Below are 21,851 nucleotides of genomic sequence, written 5' to 3' on the forward strand. Positions count from 1 at the left end.
AAGGACTGCCCTCTGCATCTGAACACCAGTGGGGTCCCATCCTCTTTGTCCTGGGCCCTGTGACCCTGGGGGCTGATCAACGCCCTCTACCCCCAGCTCCTTCTAGACAATGAGTGTGAAAGGGCTCAGTCTATGAAATCGAGAAGTGAGTGTCTGCCCACTCGCCGTTCTGCCATCCAGAAGCGAGTGTCTGCCCAGACAGCCCCTGGAATGGGAATGGCTGGGCCTTAGAAGGAAGGAGCTCTGGGGGAGTTTGCTCTATACTGTTATCACCCCACTTCCAAGAAGTTAGGTGCAACAAGGCTGAAACAGAAAAAAGAAGTTGAGCCTGGGGAAGCCTGGATTTGGCCTCCCAATGACTCCTGGGAATTCTGAAGGGCCAGGGCTGAGGGGCCATGAATTTGGGGTGGAATGAGGAGGGGCAAGAGAATCATCTTATTGCCTTTATTCCGCTGACGGCCCAACTGGCCCCACGGCAGGGCACAGGGCCAAGCCTTTACACACTCACCCATGCTCTCTGACATACGCTCACATACACACTCTCACACACACACACACACACACACATCCGACCTCTGGCTCTGAGAGTCAGTCTCTGGGGGGCAAGGGGCTGCTCCTCAGCTGGCCCCTGCTTGCCCTTTTATGACAGCACCAAGGGCGGGGGTGGGGCAGGGCCCTCAGCCCCCAGAACAAGTCCCTGTGCAAACTGGAGGTGCCAGCTGGCTTCTGGGTGGGGGGGGGGGGCTTACGTTTCCCCATTCCCAGGGTTCCCTCCTCCAGTTCCTGAGGGAGGGACTGCTCTCTGCCTACCTGGGGGGCCAGACCCCTGCCAGGGCTGGGCCCTGGAACCCAGGCTTATTCCCCACCTGACCATGCCAGGACCTCCAGCACTGATGAACAGCCAAGTCTGAGGTGGTGGGGATCCCCCCACCGGCGAGCAGGAAGGCCTGGGCCCCGAGGGGCTGGGGAGGGGTCGTCACCCCCTCTCCTAATCCATCTTCAATATGAAGAGGTTTGGGGCACACTTCCTGGGGAGGGAGCACAGGCCTGGAGGAGAAGTCCCAGCTTGGGCCCTTCCCAGTCTTCCATCTTCTGGGCCACAGCCTAAGGCTGAGCAACCAAAAGTCCAAAAGTCCAGTCGGCTGGTCGGAGTTCCTGCACGGTCCTTGGTGAGCACACACCCAGTGGGAGTCGGGTGTCAGACCTGCACAGGCAGCGTCTGGTTCATCTGCAGCCGCATGTCCTGGATACTGCTGAGGATCTTCTTCTGGTGGCCCGCCAAGGTGACCCCAATCCGGAGCAGGTCTCTGCAGAGGGGCCAAGGGCAGCGTCAGTGCCTCCCCTCCTGCCCACCACTCGGGCCCAGCTCAGAATCCCCAGCCCCAGCCCTCCAAATGTGAGACACACTCACTCTGCAGTCATCTGGGCCACCAGGTCAAAGGATGCAAACCCTGCGCTGACAAAGCTCTCCTTGTACCGCCCCATCTTGATGGCATCTAGCCAGTCACCAACTGTCGTGAAGGTGGTGTAGTCGGGGACCGTGCGGTCCAGGAGGGGTTGTGACATGCTGTGGGAAGAAGAGGGGAACTGATGAGTCCTGATGTCGGGGGAAGCAGGGTAGGGCTGCTGGCTTGGGAGCAGAGGCTGAGGTACTGACCCAGACTGGGCACTGGCGATGACCTTAAGGCTGGCAGCATTACGAATGAGCTTGTCCAGGGTGTTGACGATCTGGGAGAATTTGGGCCTGAGGTTCCGGTCCCGCACCCAGCAGTCCAGCATAAGCTGGTGCAGTGCTGTGGGGCAGTCCATGGGTGGGGGCAGCCGGTAATCCTGCTCCACGGCATTGATGACCTGAGCCAAGAGCCAGGAACCCTGGAGTGAGCCACCACTCGGCTCCCCAGCAGCTCCCACCCACCCAAGCACTCTGGCAGGTCCAACTCACATCCTGGTTGCTCATGTCCCAGTAGGGTCGCTCGCCGTAGCTCATGACCTCCCACATGACAATGCCATAGCTCCAGACGTCACTAGCAGAGGTGAACTTCCGATAGGCTATGGCCTCTGGGGCGGTCCAGCGGATGGGGATCTTCCCGCCCTGGTGAGGGGGGCACACGCCCTTCACCCTATGTCTCGGGGCTGGTCCCCAGCCCTGAGCCCCTGCCTGGTTGGCCCCGCCCCCAGTCTCCCTCCCAGCTGGTTCCTGTACCAGGGAGCTGGTGTAGGTGGGATCAGAGGGGTCATCCTCCAAGAATCGGGAGAGGCCGAAGTCTGAGACTTTGCAGACCAGGTTGCTGTTGACGAGGATGTTGCGGGCAGCCAGGTCTCGATGCACGTAGTTCATCTCAGACAGGTACTTCATGCCAGCAGCAATGCCTCGCAACATGCCCACCAGCTGGATGACTGTGAACTGTCCATCGTTGAGCTGGAGACAGTGAGGAGGCTCAGGAAGCAGCCCATCCCCTGCTGCCCGGCCCTGGCTCCGTCCAGGACCTGCCTGCCTGCCCACCTTCCCAGGTCCTTCAAGACCACGCCTCATCTACCCTCTCTGACCATATCTACCGTGCACTGAGAGTAAGAAGCTGCCCTCCTGTGTGGCCAGCATCTGTATATATCACCTGATGAACCCCTGTGAGGACCCAAAGAGCTCTTCCACTTCTATTTTACAACCAAGGCAGCTGAGACTCAGAGAGGTTAAGTAAAGCCTGAGGTCATACAGGCAGCAGGGGGCAGTCAGGGTGAGAACTCTGGTCTTCCTGGCTCTGAAGGTCCAGCTCTCTCCCTGCACTGTGCCACCTCAGCAAATATTTGGGCTTGTATAGGGTCTAACTTGTGGGACCAGGTGGTTTACCTAACCTAGCTGTCTTAGGGAGTGGAAGGGGGTTCTTACCCGAAGGAAGGAGTCCAGGGCGCAGTTCTCCATGAACTCCGTGAGGATCATGACTGGCCGACTTTTGGTGACCACGCCCTCCAGCCGGATTATGTTGGGGTGGTCAAACTGACCCATGATGGAGGCCTCGCTGAGGAAGTCCCGCCGCTGCCTCTCCGTGTAACCCACCTTCAGGGTCTTGATGGCCACAAACACCTCCCGGCGGCCAGGCTGTTTCAGCCGACCCCGGCACACTTCTCCAAACTCCCCTGCACAGCACAGGGCACAGGTACTAAGCTATTTCTGTACCTAACTGGCCTCCACCCTCCCCCAGGGGTAACCCTCAGCCTCTCCTCCCCACTGTGTGCCCCAACAGACTCACCAGCTCCAATCACCTCCTCAATCTTGACGCAGGACACATCAATCTCCTTAGCAAATTCCCGCACGGCCTCATTAGGGTCTTCATAGGTAAAGGGGTCGATATAAACCTTCATTCCAGGAGAAACTAGAGGAAGAAAAGGTGGGCATGAGAGGGAGCCAGATCCTTGGGCTGAGGACAGTGAGGGAACTCTGCCACCCGGATCCTGCCCTAGTCTTCCTCCCTATCCCCCACCCCCATAGGAGCACATTCCCAACCTCCCTGCTAAGCCTGCTCTGTATTCCTTTCTGAAGAAGCTAGAGCTCCCCTGTTCCCACCCCACCACTGTCCCCTTGGTGAGAACTAGCAACCATAAAGGCTAGACACCTAGTATTCTTCTCCTTCCTCCCTCATCTCTCATCACGTCAAAGCCTGTTTCAGACCCATCCCTCCCCTCATTCCCTCAGCCCCTGACCTTGCCAGGCCATCAACACCCAGACTACTGCAACAGCTGCCCAGCTGGGCTCTCTGCCTCTGGACTTTTCTCACCTATCTAGCCTGCATACCTGTCTTCCTACAACAATGCTTTCATTGTATTGCTCCTCAGCTTGAGAGCCTTTCAGATTACCTATGGTGTAGTCAAGTCCAAACTCCTCTGCCTGCCTTTCACGACCCTCCAAGGACTGGCCACAACTACCCGGCCTGGCTTCCCAGCAGCTGTCAAACCAGTCTTCTCACTGCCCCCACAGTTGGGCACTCTCTCCACCCCACCCACTACCTTCCAAAGGCTCCTCTAGCCCAGAATGCTCCCCCTTCCACCTCTCTGCTGCTGTTACTGCTGCTAAGTCACTTCAGTCGTGTCCGCCTCTGTGCGACCCCATAGATGGCAGCCCACCAGGCTCCCACATCCCTGGGATTCTCCAGGCAAGAACACTGGAGTGGGCTGCCATTTCCTTCTCCAATGCATGAAAGTGAAAAGTGAAAGTGAAGTCGCTCAGTCGTGTCTGACTCTTAGCGACCCCATCAACTGCAGTCTACCAGGGTCCTCCATCCATGGGATTTTCCAGGCAATAGTACTGGAGTGGGGTGCCACTGCCTTTTCCTTCCACCTCTCTAAACCCCGCTAAATCTCACCTGGCTCAGCTCAGCCCAAGGCTACCTCCTCCAGGAAGCCTTCCTCTCTTCTGAACGCTCACTGCCCTCTGTAGCAGGAACCCCCGACTTAACTCTGAATTGTTCTCTCATTGTTTCCTGTGTGTACATATGTTGTCTTTCTCACAAGACTAACTACCCCTGAGGACAGGGGTCACATCTCACTCATCTCTGGGGCTAGCAAGAGTGAAGTAGGGGCTCAGGAAATGGCACTTAATTGGAAGCAGGATGGGGCAGCCAGGGGAGGAGTTAAGGGAATGAAGTCCCAGCCAGGGAAGAGGGTATCCCCAAGCCCTGCAGGGACCAAGGGAGCTTTGGGAGGTGGGAATGAATAGACAGACTCACTGTATTGCTGCAGCTTCTCCGTATACTCTGAATCAGAGCTGTGCCGCTGCTTCCTAGGGGGAAGGGGAGAGGGGAGGCCTGAGACAAGTCCAAGCTCCCTCCGTTCAGGGAACCCTTGGGCTCATAGGAGGGGCAGAGTGCACAGGGGACAGCCCAGTGCCTGGTCCCATCGTCAGTGGTTACAGCTGCTTCTGGGTCTGTGGGCAAGGGGCTCAGTGGACTTGATCCCGGAGGGAATTTGGAGACAGGGAGGGGATAGAATGAAGACATGGGTGTGGATTGGAAAGGGCCTCTCCAGCAATGACACCCTGGGCCTAGGAAGGCTGTGGTTCCAGGTCTGATGTGGGTGATGGTCACCTATGTGCTGAGAGGGCTCAAGGGCACTAAAGGAATGCTCCAGTGGGCCCCTGAGCCCATCAGTACCTGAGGCAGACGACAGCAATGACCACCACAGCCACTACGAAGACCAGCCCAGCCGTGGCTGAGCCCACGATGAGGGGGAGTTGCTCCTGGAGCTGCTGGGCACCGGAGCCTAGAGACGATGGGGAGGCACAGGTGAGTGGAGGGGTGGCAAGCATGGGCGGGGCGGGGACAGGTGTGGGGGGACATGTACCTCTCTCGCTTGTGGTCTCAAACTCAGCTGGGTGGCTGTATTGCCCATAGCCAGCTACCGTGCGGGCTCGGACCTGGACCACATAGCGGGCATCGGGCCGCAGCCCGTCCAGCTGCACGGAGTTCTTCTGGCTGGTCACGGTGGAGGCGATGCCCTCACTCTGCAACACCAGGAGGACACTGAGTCTCAGTGGGTCCTGACGTCCCTTGGCCCCTGCCCACCCTCCTCAGTACCCAAAGCTTCCCTCCCAGGGGCCCCCAACACTATCTGGGGTGATCTTCTTGCCCCAGGGCTTCTTCCTGCCCTGTGAGACTCTGACCTTCTCAAAGTACTTCATCTCGTAGTCCAGGATGACTCCATTGGGCCGCTCTGGGGGTGCCCAGGACAGGGTCAGGCTGCTCCCGGAGCTGCTGTGCAGGCGTAGTGTTGGCACTTCGGAGGGGGCTAGGGAAGGGGTGGGGCTCAGCACAGGCTTCTCGGCCTCTGGCATCCTCCCCAAGGACCCAGGTCCCAGGGGCCCCCCGGTGGTCCATGGGCAGGCCCCAGGCAACTCCGCTCTGGGTGGGGGAAGATGAACCAGGCCCTACCCTCCCATGTGCCCTCCTCACCAGCCTGGTTGGTGGTGATATTCACAGCTGCGTAGCGGGGGGGCAGAGGGCTCTTGCCCGAGACACCATTGACCGCCTGCACCTCGAAGGTGTAGCGCGTGTGGGCCAGTAGGTGGCTGACGTGCACCCGTCGCTCGGTCAGGCCCAGCTGCCGAGGCACAAACTCCACGTTGTCATCACAGCGTGAGCAGGTCATGGTCCCGGGGCCCCCGTGGCACTTCTTGCAGATGACATTGTAGAGGAGGTCGTCCCGGCCACCCAGGTCCCGGGGCTCACTCCACTCAAGGATCAGTGAGGTCTCATTCACATTAGAGATCACACCCCGGGGCGGAGATGGCACCGCTGTGGGGAAGATGAGGGGGAGAGCAATGAGCTGGGGTCCGGGGACCACCCTCCGCCCGGAGCGCCTGTGTTCTCCAAGCTGCTTCCTACCTCTGCTTTTGTCTTTGCTTTCCTATGCAGAATACCCTTCCTAGGCCTCTTTACACTCCTATTTGGGCACACTCCTATTTGGCCTTTAAGGCTCAACTTGAGAGGTCACCTCCTCTTGGAAACCTTCCTTGATTCCTCCTCTTCCCATCCTCTGTACTCCCGTAACCATTCCTGGGCATTCCTCCAGCCTTGTATTTAGCACATTATACGGTTGTTATCTATTTCCACATCTGTTTCTCCCACCAGGTTGCAAGTTCCTAGGACAGTTGACTGCATCATTCCTGGTGCCTGGCAATGCCTGGCACCAAAGGCCAGAGTAGAGAAAAAGCAGAATACCAGGCTGCCCCAGGGATGTGAGGCCCCCTCTCTGGTTAGAGCTGGACCAAAAGAATAGCAGTCCTAGACAGAAGCAGCAGCAGTAAACTGGAGGGTCCTAGACAGTTCCTGATACCCAGCTAGGCTTATTAAGTATTAGTGGAGGGCTAAGCCTTTCAGTTCACCTGGATTCTGGCTCAGGGGCTGGTCACTTCCTACCTGCGCTGTGGTTGAGTACAACATCTAACCCCCACCCTGAGCCTCAGTGTCCCCATCTGCAAAGTGGAGACATTCATAGAGACTGTTTAGGCATCCCCAGCCTGGCCTGCAGAGGGAAGGCCTGGAGTAGAGAACATGAAGACGCGCCACCACTCACTGGTACAGGCACTGTCTGCGGAGTCGGAGTCTGCGCGGTAGAAGTTGTTATGGCAGGTGCAGATGCCAGCGGCTGGTGAAGTGGTGCGGCTATTGGGTGGACAGGGCAGGCAGGGCCCTTCTCCCTGCTTTGCCTTGTAGCTCCCGGGGGGACAGGCTGTCGGGGAGAAGAGGATGGAAGTCTCAGCTCCCTTCCCTGCAGACACAACCCTCCACACCTCCATGGGAATCTGGCCCTTCCCCAGCACAGGTCTTGGCCCCTCCACCTCCCAGACTGTGCGGGCCATGCTAGTATTGCCTAACTCTGGCTGCAGCTACAAAAGGCCCTTCTGCCTCGTGGAAACCCCATGTCAGCGGATTCCTCCCCACCCCTCCCCCACCCCCACCCCTGGGGCCTCATAGAAGAAGACGTCAGCTCCATCACCTGGACAGCCTGGACTTGTCGAGGCAGGGAAGAGAGAGGGAGGAGGAGGAGGGGGATGGGAAGAGACCACTAGCAGGCTGGCAGCACCCTCTACTCTGCTGGGACGCCCCCACCCCTCCCTGAAACTCAAGGACAATTACTCCTGAAGAGCCTCAAGAACGCTCCAGAACAACCAGCGGTGGGGACTCTGAGGACTCTGAGTTTCACGGCCCACCTCTCTCCCCGCCCACCAGGAGCAGGGCAGCAGCTCCTTTCTGCCCTGGGGCAGGGGTGGGGGCTGAGAAGGGGTGAGAAAAGGAGAGAAAGAAACCAGGCAGGAAGGCTGAGGTCACCTGGAGTTCAGAGGCCTCAAAGTGTCCACGAGGGGAACCCCAATCCCAAGAGGGAGCCCAGGGCTCGGTGCCTGAACACCTGGCACCTCTATCTGGACTTGGGTTTCTGGAGATCCCCTATATCTATGATGGCCGTATGATTTATTACTCAAACTGGACTGTTTTGAGAGTGAAAGGGGTCACAAGTAATAATCACGATAGCTTGATGGGCGTAAACCAGGGCTGCCCTAGACACACTAACACATATGGTCACCCTGTCCATACACAACTGCTTTCTAGAAGGTTATCCTGAGTGTGGGATGCCCGGAGTTGGGGCTATGCCTTCTCTGGGGTTTAATCTCCCCTGACTAAGGTGATATTCCATCCAAGCTCTTTTGAGCCAGTGGGAGAGGGGGCAGGGGCCAGGCCAGCCTGGTTGTCATGGGAACCAGCATGCATTTCCTGCCAGGGACCTGCAGAGTGTTAGCCCCTCTTCAGGCTGTCAGGCTCATCACCCCCACCCCCTTTCTCCACTTAGGAGGAGGAAGTCTGGGGGCAGGTTCCCATAGTGAAGTGGAGAGGCGCCGGGCAAGGCACTGTTCACCTTCCCATGACAGCACAGACATGAAGTCTCACAGCCAGGTTGGGCCACCAGCCCCCCACACCGAGGGCTGTGCTAAGAGCTGGCTCCCACCCTTTGGGCACTTCAGGCTGCAAGCCCCAGGAGGGCAGACAAGGCCCTTAGCACCTTGACACGCATGGTACAGCAGCTGAATGAGGCTGTGGTCCCAGTGCCCACATTTCGCACCATGAGACCTGGAGAGCAGAACCTCTCTGAGCCTCCTTATTGGCTAAACAGAGGAGGTAACTGGAATCTACCATACAAGATTGTGGTGAGGCTCAGATGAGAGAACCTCTTGTGAATGGGGATTATAGCTGGCAAGTCTAGTACTCTGTGAGGTCTTATGAGTCTTGGCAAGCTACCGGAGGCAGGCCCCTACCCTCCTTGTATGCCTGCATCTGCATGTGCTCAGCTGCTCAGTCGTATCTGACTCTGCGACTCCATGGACTGTAGCCCTCCAGGCTCCTCTGTCCATGGGATTTCCCCAACAAGAATACTGGAGTGAGTTGGCATTTCCAAGGGATCTTCCCAACCCAGGGATCGAACCCACATCTTCTGCATTGGCAGGTGGATACTTTACTACTGTGCCACCTGGGAAACCTGCTCTTGTGTATGAATCAAGGACAAAACAATCCCTGTCCCCTTCATCCCAGGACTCCTGCAAGTCACAGCAGACACTTACATGGTGCTCTGCTTCCCCATGTGCCAGGCACTGTTCCAAGGGCGCCCATGCATTGACTCAGTTCAGCCCCATTACAGCTCCATGAAGGAATCACCACTAATGCCCCCATTTTGCATATAATAAGGAAACCAGGGTTCAGAGTTCAGTGACCTGCCCAAGGTCTCACAGGTGGTAAGTGGCAGAGTCAGAACTCAGGAGTTCAGAGACTGGGCCTCTGATCTCTGTACTATAAATGTAGCGTCTTAAGATGCAGACGAGACCCCCAGGTTAAAGGGCCAAGCATGAGGTGCCTGGAGCTCCAAGGCCCACCTAATATTTCCAGGTGACACATACACTTGGGCCTGGACAAGCGGGCATCTCTGCTGGCCTCACGAGGCTCTGAGCACGTTCTCCAGGTGCCTCTTTGTCAAGGATTCCCCATGGCTTCCTTCCTCTCTCTTTAGTTTCATTATTTCTCTTACGATCCTGGTGTCTCTCCTCATTTTCTCTCATCTCCCTTCTTGTACAACATTTTTGGCACCTGATACCCCTCTTCCCTTTCCTCCCTCTGCCCCAAATCTGGCAGGCAAGAAAGTGGTGGTTAGGGGGCAGTGGGCAGTGGTGGCCCAGGCACGTCCTCCATCCCTTCCCCCAGGCCAGTCCTCACTCACGGCGGCACTGGGACTCCTTGGCGGCTGGCTCGTGGCCGGTGGCACAGGTACAGGCGCCAACAGGCACCATCCACTCCCCGTCACCGTTGCAGTAGAGCTTGAGGGGCACAGACACCTCCACGGCATTGGCGATGCAGGTGCCAGGGGCGATGACCAGTGAGGTGGGCTCAGCCCCAGTGAGGGTCTCAGGGAAGAGTGCAAAGCCTGCGGTGGTGGACGCACACTTCTTGTAGAATGCGCGCACGGAGATGAGCGACATGCAGGCGCCCTGGTCCTGGAAGGCCAAGTAGAAGCCAGCCTTGGAGAGCGGCCCAAAGCTGCGCACCTTGGTGTTGACACGGCCAGCATCGAGCCGGGAGAAGCTCTCATCGGGTGCGATGGTGTCCACCTTCACATAGGGGTTCTCCATCCAGAAGGGGGAGGAGGCTGAGGCCACGTCACTGTCAGCCTCATAGTAGAAGAGGTTGAAGGTCTCCTTGCAGGAGCCAGGGATGTTGGGAATGCTATTGCAGTCCCGCACAGTGAACTTGAGCTCCACGTAGACCCGCTGCACATCTCGCCGCCAGATGAACCCTGTGCGAAGCCAGTTGTTCTGGCTGGACTCCCGCACGTTACACACCTGGTACGTACGGATGGGGTTCATGGCTTCATCATAGCCGCTCACCTCTTCCCACTGTGCAAGTGAGAAAAACGGACAGTGAGACCAGCATTTGCCGGGTGTCGATCACAAGCCCAGATCTGACCTGTTATATTTACTTCACAGAGATGCTTCCGTGGTGCCGTGGTTGAGCATATAGACTAGTGGGCTCCAGTCTCAGTTCTCTGCTGTGTGACTACAGGTAAGTCATTTAACCTCCCTGGCCTCCCTTTCCCCATCTGGAACATGGTAAGAATAAAGATATTTAAGGAATAAATGACTTTAACTGAATAAAGCACTTAGAATGGGGCACCTGATAAGTACTTTGTAATTATCAGATATATTACTTATTATCATTATGCCTCAGTTTCATTGTCTATAAAATGGGACTGATTGAAAGTAAATGAGGCTGTGAGGAATTAAATAGGTCCAATAAACACTGATTACTACTATTACCATCACATTTAACCTTCACAGTTCCTTGGAAGATACATCTGTTGTTCCCACTCCAGAGAAGAGGAAGCCAAGACTCACAAAGGCAGGGACTTGCCCAAGGTCACAGAATCAGGTCTGGTGACTTGAGGGTCTGTAACGTCACCCAAACCCAGTGTTCCAGAACTTAGTACAGTTGTGAAGGCCATCGAGGGAGGTCAGTTAGAACACTTTAGAGATGTCAAGGACTATAGGAATGTAACATTCAAGAAACAGAGGCCCAGAAAGGTAAACTGTCTTGCTCAAAGTCACAGCAAGTCAGAGATCTGGAACCAAAGCTTCCTTGTTCCCAAGCCAGTGCTCTTCCCAAGGACCCAGGAAGGAGGGAGATGACAGACATGCAAAGGGCTGCCAGGTAGAAAGGGATGGGAACAGGTTGAAGACAGGCTGAGGGGCGGGCAGAGGGAGAATGGGACAAAGATGGTGTGTATGTGGGAGGAAGGACAGAGGCAGGCTGAAGGGTCAAAGAGGAAAGCATTTTCAGAGATGGACCAGCAGGTAAGGAGGAAGGTGACAGGTGCAGACGATGTGGATACCACAGGTGGGGAAAGTAGGGCACAGAGGCGGCCCTGCTGAGGCAAAGGGGCTAACTGGCAAGCAGCACTCAGGAGAAATGGAGAGGAGGTCTTACCCCACTTTCCGGATGAGAGGTCCATGCCAACTCAGATGTCACCCATTTTGTATCCATGAGGGTCTCTGTGGAAGCAACAAGAGAAAAAAGGCCAGGGGCCAAGCTTAGGATACGGAGAAAGAGGAGGCTGCCCAGGAAAGTCCAGGATGCCAGACATCAGTTCCCACCAGGTACTCCCAGGTTCCCAAAGCTCTCAGCTCCCCAGGCCCAGAGGAGACCCTGCAGCCACTCCCAGAGATGTCACAGCCTCAAAGATGTCTTGTCAGGCCAGCTGGGAGTGGGTGTTAGTTGCTGACCCCAGGTCTGGGTTAATGAGGCAGGATCCAGGGCCGGTTCACACACCTACAGGCTCTGCTAATCTCCACACAAAGGGGCTGGCAGGTCCTTTATCCTGGAACAAAGGGCCGTGTGCTTCAGACCCTGTTGCCCAGGCCTCCCCTGACTCCATTCCCAACACAAAGGCGCAGCCCCACACACGCCCAGGGGAATGGGAGAACAGTCACAGGCCAGAGCCCACACCCACCCAGCCTCCTACACAACCAGCTCTGGTGGACAGGACAGGAATGCTCTTTGAGAATGGGGTAAGGACCACCAAGGCCCAGCCAGCTCCTCTAGAGCTAGTTCAGTTGTTCCTGAAATCCTTGGATAAAAGTACTGTTGGTGTATCCCTTTTACAGATGAGAAAACTGATGCCTGGATACAGTATGTGAAAAAAGTGAAAGTATTAGTCGCTCAGTTGTGCCCGACTCTGCCATCCCACGGACTGTAGCCCACCCAGCTCCTCTGTCCATGGGACTCTCCAAGCAAGAATACTGGAGTGGGTAGCTATTCCCTTTTCCAGGTGTTCTTCCCAACCCAGGGATCGAATTCAGGTCTCCTGCATAGCAGGCAGATTCTATATAGTCTAAGCCACCAGGGAAGCCCAAGTACAATATATATAGGACCTAAGAAAGCTGAGTGCCGAAGAATTGATGCTCTTGAACTGTGGTGTTGGAGAAGACTCTTGAGAGTCCCTTGGACTACAAGGAGATCCAACCAGTCCATTCTAAAGATCAGCCCTGGGTGTTCTTTGGAAGGAATGATGCTAAAGCTGAAACTCCAGTACTTTGGCCACTTCATGCAAAGAGTTGACTCATTGGAAAAGACTCTGATGCTGGGAGGGACTGGGGGCAGGAGGAGAAGGGGAAGACAGAGGATGAGATGGCTGGATGGCATCACCAACTCGATGGACGTGACTTTGAGTAAATTCTGGGAGTTGGTGATGGACAGAGAGGCCTGGCGTGCTGCGATTCATGGGGTCGCAAAGAGTTGGACACGACTGAGCGACTGAACTGAACTGAAGGTAAAATTGCTAGAATTTGAGGTGAAAAGTTTCGAAACGTGTCTCAAATTCAAGTCTGACTCCACAACCAATCTCTTAACCAGGGTACTGTGACTGCAATACGCCCTTCTGTAAAGGGAAAACAGAAAGCCTGGAAAGCTCCTGTGTATACTTTGTCTCAACCAAGCTGTCACCTCCTCCAAGAAGCCTACCCTGAACCCCCAAGTCAGTGTTAGATGCCTTCCTCTGTGTATCCAGGGTCAGGGGCTTTGTTGCAGCACCAATCCCATTCTAAGCTTCGGGGTTTTTGTCTGTTTCCTTTAGCTTGGCCATAGGATGGGTCTATTAATGCTTCTGACAAACTTGCTCCCCTAGGAACTGGATCTGGGTTCTGGCTTAATAACTCTTCTCTCAGCAGTGTAACCCCAACACTACACCTAGGAGTGGGAAAGAGGTCCTGAGTCTTTTCTCATAGCCTGGAAGACAGCCAGTGGTTCTCCCCTCAACCCCAAGCTGGAATGGGGCAGGATTGCCCCAGAAGTCCTGGGGGCCTCTACATCAACAGTGGGGGCAGGCTGGAGGTACTTGGAGAAGGGAAAGACCCAAACCCTACAGACTCCCGGCTTATGGTCTTCGCCAGTTTCCTGCAGTCTGGCTCTGAGCTGGGGATGGTGGACGAGGCAGCTGTGGGCCCAGGCCCTCACGTGAGGCAAAGGGCCCCCCCTCCCACCGCCAGCAGCAGCCATTCACTTGGGAAGCGCGGCTCCCTCCTCCTTTCTGCAGCAGCAGCTGGCCCCTGGAGGCCGGGCTGAGGGGTGAGCCATCCCAGCTTCGTCGTCGGTGGCCTGACAGGCCCCTCTGGCAGACAGACAGACAGACACCACGTTCAGCGCGGGGTGGAGGGGTTGGGGAGAGAAGAGGGGGTGGGCAGAAGCAGGGGCCCAGAGACAGGCAGGGAGGGGCGGAGCGGGCGGATGGTGGGCGGCACCCAAGCTGGAGGGATGTGCGGGGCGGCGGGCTAGGACCAGACAGCCGGGATGGCCGGCGGTGGACTACAAAAGACAGCGAGATGGAGAGACAAGGAGGCCCAAGGAGACAGACACGGAGAGGGAGTTGCCAAGTAGCCTCTTCCACAGCCAGCAGCCCAGAGTGCTGCGGTCCCTGGGAGCCCCTGCGAGCCGCGAGCCAAGTGCACCCCCTCCCCCCAGCCAGTCCGCCTGCTGGTCTGCCCGCTGCCCGCTGCCCGCTGCCCGCCGCCCGCCACCGAGCCGGCCAGGGCTCCCACCGCTCCCTCGAGCTGCCTCCCTCCTCCCTCTCCCTCACTTCCTTCTGCTCAGCCTGTGCCAAACCCATCTGGAACTGTTTAAACCCAAATATTCAGCCCCCTCCCCCCTCCAAGCCAGATTCCTCCACAGTTTAAAACAAGCCCTGCGCTGGCTCTGAGAGGCGGGAGGGAGGGGGCGCTGGGGAGGGGGGCGGGGGGAGGTTGGTGAGGGGAGGCTCTTCATTTCTGTTTAATTTCTGGGGAGCGAGAGAGGGAGGGGGCGGGGGGATCGGCCCTTGGCCATCGCTCAGCCTTGGCCATCGCTCAATCTCGGCACATTTTTCCCATTAATGAGGAGAGGACTTAGATTTCGAGTCATGTGTGCCTGAGGAAGGGCTCGGTCACCCTGGTGGGGAGGGGCTTGCTCTCTGGGGGAGGGGAAGGGCCTACTCCCTTCTGCAGGAGGGAGACCCTGAGGTGCCCGTGTCCCAGCCTCAGGAAGAAGGTGGGGCGGGGGTGGGGGTGGGGTGAATCTATCTGTCTGTGGTGTTGAGGGGGAGAGACTCACCTCTCCAGAGCCCACCTTTCCTATGTGTAGGGTGTGTGTGTGTGTAAGTACACACTTGCTGGAGTAAAGGATACAGGTACAGGGGACAAGGACAAAAGAGGAATGAAGGCGCAGTCTCCAAACTCCCCAGCTGCCCACCTCACGCCCACCCCCTTCTGTCCCACCATGGCTGCTGGAGGGAAACCAGAGGGCGGTGGACACTTGCAGATACAGGCTCTGTTGGGCAGGGAACCCCACCACCACCCCCGCCCCCCCCACCCCCCACAAGAAAGCAGAGGAAGTGGCCACCAGGCCTTTCTGGAACTCTCTGGGACTGGGGCTTCAATGCTCAGAAGGAAAGCAGCACCCCTTTCAGGTTTCACAGGGCCAACGGGAATGGCCACGTGGCAGCAGCTGTGTGGCTCTCGCTTGTGCACACAGAGGCACACACTTCACCAAGTTCTCAGTGGCTGGGCTCCTTCCCACCACTGGGGCTAAAGAGCGACCAGTCCCACATATGGTGGACAAAAACACACAAGGCCACAGCCACCCGCAGACGCACACGCTTTCACACAGTCTGCCTTTCACAGACACACGGATGCATCTGGTCCAAACAGATCAGTCTTCCTGAGACATCCATATACAATGAATCTTTCCTACACACAGATTTGGCATGCCTTAGGCAAAGACTCAGTCTCTCAGCCTTCATATGTGCGGATTTCCTGAGACATATGCATCCGCGAGGGTGTGTGCAGCCAACAGTGCGTTCTCCCTACACACCCAGCCGCACGCTATTGCCAACCACACGTCACAGTCTTAAGTGTAGTCAAGTGCAAACACAAACACCAGTTTGCCTGTACAGACGCTGTGACATGCTCTTACACAGTCACACACAACTAGCATCAGCTGCACACGCGCAGATGCCCACTTGCACTGAAACATTCCACAGGAGCATGCAGACATAGTATACTATCAACATCTAGAGGTGGCGTAAAGCCTCAGAGTTGCATTCTCGATGCACATGCCACACACACACATTCTGCAAGCCCGTTCTTTCTGAGATGAGTTTTCAAGCGAAATGGAGAAGAGTTGGGAGAGGGCACTCTTCTGCTGAGAAAGCAGAGAGACTGGGGCAGCCTTGACCAGAGGCACAGGGAAGGAACAAGCCCCAGACTGGCTTCCTGTGGCCCTGGCCCAGGCAGGAGCTGTCACAGGTCACGAGGCTGGGGTTGGGGCCCGGGCATGAAGATGCTTCTGGGTGTGGCAGGGTGCAGCCTCCCCAGGTATAGCCCTTCACCAAGCAGCAGGCCACTTCCCTGCTAGCACAATGGTACCATCCCCAGCTCTGGGGCTGTGGTAGGGTGGGGGCGCTAGGATGAAGGCAGGTAGCCTCAGGAGCTTCAGGCAACACGTCCACGCATAAGCTGGGGGCCCAGGAGGAAAACATTATCGGCAACCAGCATGTGTCTGAGGGTCTCACTGGGCCATACTGGTGTGCCGGGGGGAGGAGCCTGGCACCTGCCCTAGTGAAGGGCCAGGGGCACATGACTTTACGGAGCTACTAAATCCCACAGCATCCCCAAGCCCCGTCATACAAAGCACCCCACCCTGCAAGCAGGTGTGCCAGTGAGACCCAGAGAATAAGAAACAATCTAGAGAACAGGAGCAAGAAACAACCAGCCCAAACTCCAGACCACAGACTGTGAGGCGGCAGGAAAGGTCACACTCCTGGACTGGGCCAACAGAGTGTGCAGGGGCAGGAGGACAGAGACACAGGGTCTGAGCAAGGAGGCACGCCCTGGGACCCTGCCTACAAAGAGAGGGGGAAGACTCCTCCAGAGTCGGTCCCCCTCTTCCGCCTGGGATCCCTACCTCAGCCAATCCACCTGAGTGATCTGTCCTGTCTTCCCCCCTCCCGCCCCTCCCCTGCGTCTCAGCGTGTGCACATGCGTGTACCAACCTGCACACCCAGGGTGGTCAGCCCAAGGAGGAAGGGATCTGAAGCAGACCCTGCCACAGGACCTGGAGGACCTCCTCTCCCTCCCCCTGCCACGGCCCCAAGGCCCTCAGGTCTGGGTCAGAGGGGAGGGGAGCATCTCAGAACAGGGAACACATTTTGTTTTTCATTCTTCCCCTCAGATCACGGGGATTTATAATTAAATAAACCTGAGAGGGAGGAGAAGGGAGGAGGAAGCAAGGGGCAGGAGCCCAAATGCCTCGTGCTCATCCATGGCCCACACCCTGCAATGCAAGAGACCCGGGTTCGATCCTTGGGTTGGGACGATCCCCTGGACAGAGGAGCCTGGTGGGCTATACAGCCCATGGGGTTGCAAAGAGTCGGACATGACTAAAGTGACGGACACTAAGAGGACTAATGGCCCCCACCCCAGTTGAGGCCCTGCCAGCCAGCCAGAAGGCTGATGCACAGCTCGCCTTTAAAGGCTTCCCTGGGATCCTGGCCACAGCTGGTCTGACCAGGAGTCTAAGGGCAGAGAGGCAACAGGAGACCGGGTGCCAGGGCCAGCCCTCGGGGCAGGGGGACTCTCCCACCCCATCAGGTGCCCAGCTGTACCCAGTCTCCCTCCCCACCACCCCCAGCTGCCCAATCCCGACAAACCAGTTTGACTCAGCACAACAGGCAGGGCTACAATTTTCAAACTATGCAGGCCTGGTGATTCAGCCTCTTCATGCTGTTTAATTAGTGGAAGGCCGGGTGGCAGAGGCCTTGCCCATGGCAGCTTTGGGCTAGCTCGCTGCCGCTGAGGCCACAGTGGTGGTGGCGGCGGCAGTTCTGGTTAAAGGGAAGATGGTGATGGGCAAGCTGGTTCCCTCGAGTACCTGCCACTGTCCCTCGTCGCAGCTCTGATGTGCCAGCTCAAGACAGATGGGTGGGGGGCACCAGAGGCCACAGAAACCCCAGCCCGCTGTCACTTTTCAGCTGCCACCTCCTCAGTGGTCACTGCCGCTGAGAAAGAGGTGGACTCACACACGCCTCTCTCCCCAGGGAGAGTCTGCCACTGCAGCAACAGGGCTTGCCTGGGAGAAGGCCGACCAGCCCCCACCTCTTATATCTGGTAACTGTTTCTCTTTTCTCCAAAGGGTCTCTTCCTAGCAGGGACCTCCCCATCCTATTTGAGGTAGAAGGACCCTGTGGTCTGGACATCCTTCTTCATCCCACGCCCCGTTCCTAGTCCGCTCACCTACTGGACTCTGCTCATGATCCCCAAGGGGAGAATGATCTTGGCTTGGGGGACAGGGGAGCATGATACAAAAGAAGAGTGAGCAACCAGGTGGCCCTGTTTCCCTGTGACTGAGGGTAAATTCGAGGGCAATTTGTGTGCATGTTGGGGGCGGGAGAATCAATCAGAGGGCAAGGAAAGGTGTTTCTTTAACCAAGGAGGACAAGCAAGAACTCTGGCTCTATCTTCATGGAAAACTGAAATATTTGGAGGCAGAACCTTGGTGAACCCCAAGTGTGTAGATGGAAGAGCAACTAGGTGCTAGTTGGCATCTAACCAATGAGACCATGAGGGACAGCACCCACAACTCAAGAACCTGGCCTAAATATAACGACCCCAGAGGCCAAGGGCAAACCAAATACTAGCAAAACCAAAGGGAAGGCTGGAGTAAAGGGGTGAGACCCTCCACCCATAAAGCTTGGGGATGCTGAAGAGCTCTTCGGTGCTGGGTGTCCCACCTAGCCCTGCCCTCTGGCCTAGCCCAGGACCCCCAAATCTACCCATCCCCCATTCAAGTTCCTGAATAAGGATGGGGTACAGGCAGGAGTCAAGGTCAAGTCTCTCCCTACCCCATCCTTTCCCTCCCAGAGCTGGAGAGAAATGGAGGTTGGGGGAGGAGGGGGATAGCAACTTCCCCAGACCAACTTCTCCTCCCCCATCATTGCTTCCTCTAAGCTCCCTCCTGCAGGGCAAGTGTACACACCAGTTTCACTTTCTGGAGCTCCCCAAGGAGCAGACCCTAGGGTAATAATAATAACAACAGTTAATCCTTGAATAACAATAGCTATGTGCTAAGCACTTGACACACATGAAGGATTCAATCTTCATAGCACCCCCTAGGAGGTGGGTTCCACTACTATCCCATGTCATAGTGACGGGGGCAGGAGGGTGGGTAGGGGGACCACTGGGCTGGGGTCAGCGCCTGCGGCATCATCTCTCTTCTTTCTTTCATTCTCACACTAACTGAAAACCCTAAATTCTGATATATAGCAAACATGAAGGAATTAATGAAAGCCACACTCGGGAGGCACTGCCACCTTCTTAGGAGCGCCCCACACTGGCCTGGCCTCCCAGCTACCACCCACGCAGTCAGGGAAGAGCCCCAGACCCCACTTCACAGCTGAGGGAGGAAGGGACAGAGGAGGGGCCACAGCCCCACTGCCCTCTCTTTCCTGGGCTGCTGCAGCTCACCAGGCTTCTGCCTCCTGGTCTGCCCCTCACGTCCTGGGCCTGGAAACCCGGATGCCAGCTCCCAGCTAGGGCCTGCCAGCTAGGGTCTAAAGGGACCAGCAGATTGTGAGGAGTGAACAGGAGAAATAAAGGAAGGGAAAGAGGAAGAAGGGACACAGGGAGGGAAGAAGGAAGGAAGAGGGTGAGCCTTTTCAGGTAGCCCTTGCTCACCTGACCCAAACCACCCTGCTTTGCCCCCCTCTCAGCATCAGCACCCACCACACCCCACAACAAGGGCTCTGGGGCCTGGCACACACAGCCCCGTAAGCGAGTGTGCCGGTGTCGCCTCTCCTAGGCTAAGACACAGACCTGAGAACTCCAGCAGGCTCACACCCTTGAGGCGATCAACAACAAAGCTCCACACTGGTTTCTCACGCCTGTGATCCTATCATACACATGTGGGTGAGTGTGCGCCAAGTGTGGGTGCGACCTCGGTGTGTCTGTCTGGATTTGCATGTGTCCACCCGTGTGAATCAGTCTGTCAGCACCAATGGGCTCAGAGATAAAAGACGATGGGGATTCAGAAGAATGTTTTTTTTTTTTCCTCCTGGAGAAAATGAAAAAGCACCAGAAGATGCCTTTCTCTCGTAACTCTGTTCTTTTTTTCCTTCCAACCTTCAAGTTTACCAACTGTGAACATGCGAACAAACCAAGTCACACAGAATTCATGTTTTTGTTCTTAAACTAAGAAAGTGACTAGATCAGTTAAAAATACTGAATAGAAGTACTGCCTGTCATCTCAGTTTCCCCCAGTCTGTGGTGTCCTTCTCTCCACATTCAGGAAGGTTTTTATTCCCTCATTTAATGGCTCCAAAAATTTTAGAAAACCGTGTGTGTATGTATCTGTATCTGTCTGTCTGTCTATTGTTTGCCCGGTGTCAGTGCCTCTGTCCCCGCAGGCTTGTGTCAAGTGGATGTATGTATGTGTCAAGTGGATGTATGTGAGCTCTCCCACGGGGGCCAAAACCACTTAGGCTGTTCATCCAGGCACAGTCCTGTGGAAGTTGCAGCAACCCTTCCCCCCCAGCAGCCCTCTCTGCAGGTTTCACACAACCCACGGAGAAGCCTGGCCTTTTCCACTGGATAATGGGTAAGGCATCAGCTCTAGCGCTACCTGAGACAAACCCCACAACCTCTGGAGTTCTATGGAGACCTCAGCACTGGGGGTGGGGGTCCTGCAAGAAGGCAGAGGGGGAGCGCCAGAGCAGTGTGCAACGGCGGTGCACACAGCACCTTGTGGGTAGTTGGCGCTCGGTAAACCGTCAACAATAACAGGCTCCCGCCTCACCATCCCCGCAGCCATCCCCTGACAAAGCGGAGTGCACGCACTAACACTCTCACGGTTAACTCCAAGAGGTTCCTCGCCGACGCGGCCCCTCAACCTGGGGAGCCCAGCAGCAGCCTCAGAGCCCCGGCCTTGCCTGGTGGGAGTCGCGCACACTTCCCTGCAACCAGAAGGTGCGGAGGGCCCCGCTCCTCTGTCCTGAGTGCCTGGCACTCCTACAGAAGCTCACCGCCGGGCCGTGACTTTTCAGGGACGCTCACCCAGGTCGTGCTGCCTGCGATCCCACAACCGGCAGACAGCCGGCAGCTGGAACCTACGAGGCGGCGCCCAAGGCGTCCCCGCCACCCCAGCTCCAGCCTCTGGAGAGGGTGCGGGTGGCCGAGCCTCCTCCGAAGTGAGCCTGGACCGCATCGGACCGACACCGCGGACCCACCCCTGGCCCCCACTCGGGCGACCCCGGACACCTTAACCCTTGGACGCACTCCCCCGACGCCGCTTACCTTCCAGCGCCCGGCAGCCGGCGGGCAGCAGCAGGGGCAGCAGCAGCAACGGAGAGAGCAGCGGCAGGAGCCCCGGCGGCAGCGGCGGCAGCGGCGGCGGGCGGGCTCGGGCCATGGCCGGGGCTGGCTCCGGGAGCCGAGCCGGGCCGCGCCGGGCCGCGCCGGCGGGGCTGCGGGCACCCGCAGGAGGATCCGCTCGGCGGGCGCGAGAAGGCTCGCGCAAGGTCCCAGGAGATCCAGGCAAGGAGAGGGTGCAATCCAGGCAGGCGGCTCCGGGACCCAGGCGGTGCCCTGAGCCGGGCGATCCTGGGGTAAGCGGGCAGGTCGGTCCTGGGGGAATCTGGACGGACCGGTCCAGGAGGATCCCGGGCGCTTGGAAAGCTCGGAGCCAGAGAACTCGGGGAGGCGGGTCGGGGCGGGAGGAAGCGAGTGGTGGTAGTTCGGTGTGCACAGTAATCCAGCGGTCTCCTGCGGGCCCGACTCGGATCTGAGACTCCGGGTGCGCGCGCCGTCCGGGGTCCGAGCTGGGTTCTTGCTGCGCCGCTCACGTACTCACTTCTGCTGTCCCCAGCGCTGGCGCGGCCGCTCTGGACGAGAGGGGCGGGGCTGTCCGCCTGCCTGTCATCGCGGAGGCCCCGCCCCTAGCCACCCGCCGCCCACTCACAGACCGCCAGGAGCGCTGGTTCGGCCTCAACAGCACTCCGCCGGAGTTTAGTTGGCAGCTGTTCCATCACGCCCACTCTCAGGTTCTCTGAGGCCTGGGGTGGGCAGGGCCAAGGAAAAGATGAATTAGATTGGGCGGAGCGATACTGTCCATCAGAGGGAGAAGCCCGCCTCCTGTCCCCAGTGGAGATTAGTAACCGAACCTGAGTCCGAGGTGCCATTCACGTAAAACGAGCCGGGGGCGCCCCCGTGTGGTCTGTGCGTGCCTGAGGCCGCCCCCATGTGGCTGTCT

At 57.3% G+C, this 21,851-nt stretch overlaps 1 protein-coding gene across 1 annotated transcript; it reads right to left on the minus strand.

The window, feature by feature from the left end:
• Positions 1–430: 430 nt before the first annotated feature.
• On the minus strand, positions 431–21,474 carry EPHB3 (EPH receptor B3). The gene is made up of 16 exons (XM_061413844.1): positions 20,897–21,474; positions 11,511–11,575; positions 9,751–10,423; positions 7,063–7,218; positions 5,940–6,281; positions 5,651–5,775; positions 5,332–5,491; positions 5,142–5,250; positions 4,719–4,771; positions 3,246–3,368; positions 2,885–3,132; positions 2,204–2,419; positions 1,943–2,092; positions 1,658–1,851; positions 1,412–1,567; positions 431–1,307 (listed from the first exon to the last, which is right to left on the minus strand). Exons 1-16 carry the CDS (start codon positions 21,009–21,011, stop codon positions 1,199–1,201), a joined length of 2,994 nt encoding a protein of 997 aa, XP_061269828.1. The 5' UTR covers positions 21,012–21,474; the 3' UTR covers positions 431–1,198.
• Positions 21,475–21,851: the final 377 nt, after the last annotated feature.

This window comes from Bos javanicus, chromosome 1, assembly GCF_032452875.1.
Source record: "Bos javanicus breed banteng chromosome 1, ARS-OSU_banteng_1.0, whole genome shotgun sequence".
Classification (NCBI taxonomy): domain Eukaryota; kingdom Metazoa; phylum Chordata; class Mammalia; order Artiodactyla; family Bovidae; genus Bos; species Bos javanicus.